At 46.6% G+C, this 6145-nt stretch overlaps 1 protein-coding gene across 1 annotated transcript; it reads right to left on the reverse strand.

Annotated features, from left to right (window-relative positions):
• Positions 1 to 726: 726 nt before the first annotated feature.
• Positions 727 to 5797, reverse strand: LOC119395051 (uncharacterized). The gene is made up of 3 exons (XM_049415771.1): positions 5456 to 5797; positions 4347 to 4440; positions 727 to 4069 (listed from the first exon to the last, which is right to left on the reverse strand). The coding sequence occupies exon 3, from the start codon at positions 2913 to 2915 to the stop codon at positions 1185 to 1187; it is 1731 nt and encodes a 576-aa protein (XP_049271728.1). The 5' UTR covers positions 2916 to 4069; positions 4347 to 4440; positions 5456 to 5797; the 3' UTR covers positions 727 to 1184.
• Positions 5798 to 6145: the final 348 nt, after the last annotated feature.

Below are 6145 nucleotides of genomic sequence, written 5' to 3' on the forward strand. Positions count from 1 at the left end.
GGGCTTTGGCGGCCGCTATACATGGCGGGCCGCCATGTTGGTTCTCAGCGGTCGCTAGTTTACATTGAAGGTAGCGTGGCTTTTACAAGAATGGGGTGGTTTCTTTACGTAGCAAGTTCTGAAAGTGGGAGGGTTGTTCCCTGAGGTTATTCGCCATTTTCTGGAATAGAAAGACTGTGTTCGTTGACTCGAGTTCGTGTAATATACTTTGAAAACAGTTCGTTTCTCGCAGTGAACCCACCGCATCGGGCGAGTGGTGACGATTTTATAGGGGCCTATATTTGCGATGCGGCGAACCTTGATATGACGGTGAACGTAACTAAAAGTCTGCGCGGCATTCTTGAAGCAAAAGTCACCTTGTCACTGCAGGCAGTTCAAAGGTGTTCTGGTGCAGGGCAGGAGTCCATGATATATTTTATGATGGTGCCTGTGACCACGGGAAAGGCGGATGAAACAATCGCGTAGTTCACGATGTTCTCTCCACGCCAAATAACTTCGGCACCCTGTTTGTCACACCCTATATATTGCTTCTATGCGTAATAAAATTCCCTGCAGGAAGTTTACTTCTTGCGTGCAAATCTATACAATGGACTGCTTAGAGACCTTACAGGTATTTAGCACTGGCGAAAATGAGAGCACTCAGTCATATCGCACCTACCCCTTCCCCCCCCCCCTTCAGCCAAGAAGCCAGTAAATTAGGCTTGACAGAAGACAAAGACACGGGAGCAACAAGGAACGTTTTAATAGTAATGATAACAACATAACAACAACTTTAGCGATTGAAACAAGCAGCAATGTGCACGAAGACAGATCAGAGCAAAGCAAAACATTACATAAAAAGAGGCACACAAAATTTGTAAAATGTCATATTGTGGTTTCAACTTTCCCCCCTTTTTAGCGAATTCGACATATGCCTTCACGTTATGATACGTAAGGTAAGTTGCTTGTTTCAGTGAATATTTATTTACATCGAAAATCCAAGGTTGATTACACATAAAACATATAACAATTGGTGCGTGCACATTTCCTGCACAAGGACAGCTCATCAAAAAGAACAAATGAAGTCAGCTACACGAATGTTCATTTGCACAGTAACAGACAGATTCAACACAGTATGCTCACAGAAATGCGTTCTTTTCATAAGCAGTAATTTTTAAATTGGATTGGAGCCTTTTAAAAAGCTGCTACTCAAGGTTCACTGCAGCACACGTCTTACTTGACTGACCATTCACCCTTTGTGCCTGTTTTTGCCGAAGATGAATCTTTAGCCTTGTCCTAACATACTTTTCCAGCAGCGACTTTTCTACCTGTGCACGATGGATTTCGCAGCTCTCCAGTCGCACAGTTACTGATCTGCGCAATGCACTCAAAATGCTCGCGAATGGGGTTTTTAGCGCCAAAATTCCGTCTTCGTCGGCAAAGGCCTTGAAGTGTTCTTCGCATTCAGTGAGCACTTCCATGACAGCTCGGCTAGGCTGAATGAGCTTTCCAGCGCCCTGAGCGTATTCTTTAAGCTTAACGAGAGTGCTGTATTTATCGTCATTTCCTACCAGTGCCGCTTTGCAGTCCTTGCACTCGTCAATGAATTTCAAGATGGACTTCAGTAGAAAACCTCCTACATATGCAAGAATGTCACGTTCTACTGCAGTGGTTGCATACAGAAGAACGTTTTCAAGCTCTTCTGCTTCCTCGTTCTCCCCACTTTCTTGCGCAACTTGTGCCTTGATACTGGGGTCCAGGAGGTCAGCTAAGTGCAAGCTGTCATCCTCGTTATAGCTAGATGACGTTGGCGTGTGCAAGTATTGGCTGACACATATCATCTTTAGAGCACACTTCACATCATACGCACTTGGGATGGGCTTCCTGAGTCTTACAACAGAGAAAATATTTTCAAGACAGTCCTGTATCAGTCTACCTGTAAGCAGGTACCGGTAGCCACGTTTCTTCAGCAGTTCGTCGGACAGGCACAGCACAACTGTCGTTGATATCAAGAGACCGGCTTGGGAAGGTTTCCAGTGAGCAGTTTTGCCCATGTTGATACGGCAGAAAGTTGTACAAGCCAGTTGAAGGATTTTAACTGCATCTTCATGTTTTGAGGGATCAAAATAGCTCAAAGCAACCACTGGGTGCCGTGATGACATGAGTGTGTACCATTTGCTCACTAATTCAAGGAACCAAGCTGTTGCCTCTGCTTCAGGCTTTAGCTTTCCTTGTTTGACCAGGTATCTGATAGCAGGAGGGGCTTCGCGAAACATTTGAACGGCGACATTCACCTTCATCTTAGTGAAGTGCCCACTGCCAATGTGGATGTCAGACAACTTGTTCGCAACCTTCAGGTCATCGTCAGAGTCAAATTCTAGGACTGCTTTAATGTGATCAACGCTGACAATTTCTCCAGGAAGCTCTTGCTCCTTAACGGTTTCTTGTCCTAGTGTAAATGTTTCTGAACGAAGCAGCTGGGCCCGAATGTTTTTCAAAACATGCGCTGGGTCAGCCATAAAAAACAACATCTGGTCTGCAAGGTGCGGGTGTGGTACAGAACACACGGTCTCTGATTGTCTGTTGCTGGAGAATCCCAGTAGGCGCCATACTGCCCGATTAGCTGATCCCATGTCACTGGTTACCACAAGCACTCGCAACGAGATATTAAAGCAGAGCTCAATTAAATGAAACACAAGATCTTTCAGGAGTGCCCCGTCGACTGATCGCCCAGTGAAGTGGTAGGCTATGACCTGCTTCCACCTCGTGTTTAGCCCACCGATCATGAACACAAGGGCATGGTTGGCAACTTGCACATTTGACTGTGGCAGCGTGGTACCCCCGAAAAGGCAGTCTAGAGAGCGGTCGTGATCGAAACCCTGGCTGATTTCCATCTCATCCATGAATAACACGCAGTCCTTTTCTATGTCATGCATTGTCTCACTTTTGAGCTTTAAAACATATAGTACCTCATGAAGAATGCCTGGCAAAAAGCGGATGTTCTGAAGTCTTCTAATGAGGGTCCTGTTCGAAGGTAATGGATACGACAACGACCTCAGTAGTTCATATCCTGTTGTGCCACATGCATGTTTAATCTGAAGTGCTACTCTGATAGTCTTTTCAGACCATTTTGATCCTTTCGTAGTCTTTCTCGCCAGAGCAGCTGCTTGGTCATTGTTCAGAAAGCTTGCAGTAGTTAATTCGCGTATTTTTTTTTCAGCAGATGCCAGTTTTTTCCTCGCACTTTTGAGCTGTGATTTTGCTTTCTCATGCAGTCTTGTAGGCTCTTGTACTTGCGCATCAGGTCAGCGTTTTTTTTTTCGAAGTTCCGCGTTCTCTCGATGAATCAGTGTCGTACCTACAGCTGCACTTTTTCCAGTTGTGAAGAGGTGTGGGGATAGCGCTTCTACTCCTCCACACTCAGGCTGATTTTGCAGTGTTGAAGTACCATTTTCAAGAGAGGGTGTCCCACTTGGTACAAAGCTATGAGAAGCTTCAAGACAAGACATCTGTGTTCTATTCTGAACATAAGTGTCACTGAAGTGAAAATACTGATGCGCAGAGGCTAACGATTCTCGTGTGCAGCAGGACTTATCAGCACTGCCACTTTTAACGTTATCAAGAGGGACAGATGGCACAAGAAATTTCTGATATGTCCTTTGACAATTTCTGGTATCTTTTCCTGTCGTAGGAACAGACGCTGGTGCGCTCACAAGTGCAATTGGCAATGATGCACAATGAATACGTAAGTCACGAGCATCGCCCATGTCAGCTGGAATATCAACCGAGTTAGCAGCCAAAGATTCACAAGCAGAACTAGCACTACCAGAACTGTCAGCGGCGTTGCTTGGGGTGTCACCAGAATGTAGACTTAGCTGAACAGTGTCTACATCTGCGGAGGCACAGTTTGGCTCCACAGCACTGCTTGCTGCAAACATCACATTCGGCACTGGAGCCACCTCTGATACCTGAGCACTGGCTGTCTTGGGTTGTACGCCGGCGACTCTGTCACTTGAGAGATCTGGATGCCGAGGCGGTACGTTTGATACAGCATCCCGATTCTTTGGGGGCAATCTGTGCTTTGGAAGAGCTGAAAGAGTTAACAAAGCCACTTTAGTATAACAAAACCACTTTAGTATTATTGCTGACAAGTACAAAGGTGACATTTAAGATTTCCCACTCACTATTGGAAGAAGTAAGCCATTATTGAGTTTGTAAAAAAATCGCACTCAAACTCTGGCCTTTAGGTAAGTCTTTTTGACAAAGCTCGGACAAAGTCACATGCGTAGTTTACAAGCATTTTACGCATGCGCGAGCAATGAATAGTCAAAACAATTTAGCAAGCACATTCAACTGAGCTCACTTACGGCGAAAAGAAAACAGCGTCGGGATAGCATCTGGCCTTAGTTTCTTCAAACCGTCCTGCCTCCTTTGCTCGAAGCTTGTGTCCTCGAAGTGGGCCTTGAACAAAGCAATAATGCGAAAAGTCATAGAGGGCACGAAACAGACAAACGTTGTCTATAAAAACACTAAATAAAACTGATATCACGACATAAAATCATCGTTGTGGCAGTTTATGAAAAAAAGGACAAAAATTCCGACGCTGCACCACACTCTCCCACGCGGCATATTTGAGTTATAAGCAAAAACCGGAATCCTTGGTGCACAGAAACAGAAGTGTTTAGGACGACAGACAGACAGGACAGACAGACAGACAGACAGACAGACAGACAGACAGACAGACAGACAGACAGACAGACAGACAGACAGACAGACAGACAGACAGACAGACAGACAGACGTACGACGGACGGACGCGAAAAGTAAATCAGTCGCATTCTATATTATTAAAACAAAAACTTTACTGGCATAGTTGAGCGAGTTAAGGTGTTATTTTTGCGTGGCCTTGAAGCGAAGAACAAATACCCCGTGGCAAGACGCGCAAAATTTAGTTGTTGCGTTGCAGTTGTGCAAGACTCTACCACGGCCGGACTGGAAAGGCACGCGAGCCGTAACTCTACAGGGAACGCGTTCGTCGGCTTGTCTGTCTACATCTCCAATTGTACTTCCTGAGCGTCCGAGGTGAAAGTTGCAGGAGCGCGCACATCTGCCAGCAAAGGAACACGCGAACGCGAGCGTCTGTCGGTGGTTTACGGGCACGGCGTTTCTCGCGTCGAATGCGGCGACGGCTTTGGAAACTCAAGAAAAGAAGATAGCGAGTGCACGCAGTACGGCCCGTTTAACTAGCCATTTCGTTCGGTTAGCAAACTGCGCTTCGGCTACGAGAATAAACAAGCATAACCATTAAACACGCTTTCGTTGGCATAACCAGGCCTAGCCGAGCTAAGCTGCAGCCAGGAGAAGTCGCGTTTACCTTGCACGGACTGCTTTTCGTCACACGACAAAGCAAATCATTTCACGAAATATGCGGTGATAAACTCAATCCGCTCGCGAGTCGCAATACAACGCGTACTCACCTCACAAACACGGGAGGAAGCAGTCGGCTCCCAGCAGTCTCGCTTAACTTGCGCAATCCAGCGTTTCCGTCGGTTAGGACAAGTCGGGAACCGGAACATTCTCACACCCCGTCTCCAGATGGTTGTGCATTGCGGCACGCAGCACCCTGGCATTCTCACTCCAAGGTTCTTGTAGAAGCACTTAGCGCGAGGATGGTGTCACAGAAGAAGCTAGGTCCAGAGCGATGTGGTAGACGCAGCGCATACCGCAGCTTGCACACCGCGCCAACGTGCAGTCGGTGCAGTACGACGGAGCAGCAACGAGTGGCCGGTAGAACCAACATGGCGCTCGCGTCGTCCCGTTGCCATGGAAACCTGGACTGGCAACATTGTGTTTTGGTGGGCGGCGGCAAGTGGTGGGTCAAAGGCTGACATCACCCTAAAAAACGGGGGAGGGGGGGCGTACACATGAAGGCTCCCTAACTACAAGAAAACCATACCGCCATCTAGTGCTGTTATATGCAATTTTAGGATGGATGGATGGATTCTATGAGCGTCCCCTTTATAACGGGGCGGTGACATGTGTGCCACCAGGCTCGAAGGAGGAAAAAAAAACTTCCTTGTTTCATGTTGTCCTAATGCCTTATCTACAATGATTAAATCTATGTTATTATACCAAAAAATATAAATTCACGGTCCATCTCTCTGCCT

Source organism: Rhipicephalus sanguineus, chromosome 5, assembly GCF_013339695.2.
Source record: "Rhipicephalus sanguineus isolate Rsan-2018 chromosome 5, BIME_Rsan_1.4, whole genome shotgun sequence".
Classification (NCBI taxonomy): domain Eukaryota; kingdom Metazoa; phylum Arthropoda; class Arachnida; order Ixodida; family Ixodidae; genus Rhipicephalus; species Rhipicephalus sanguineus.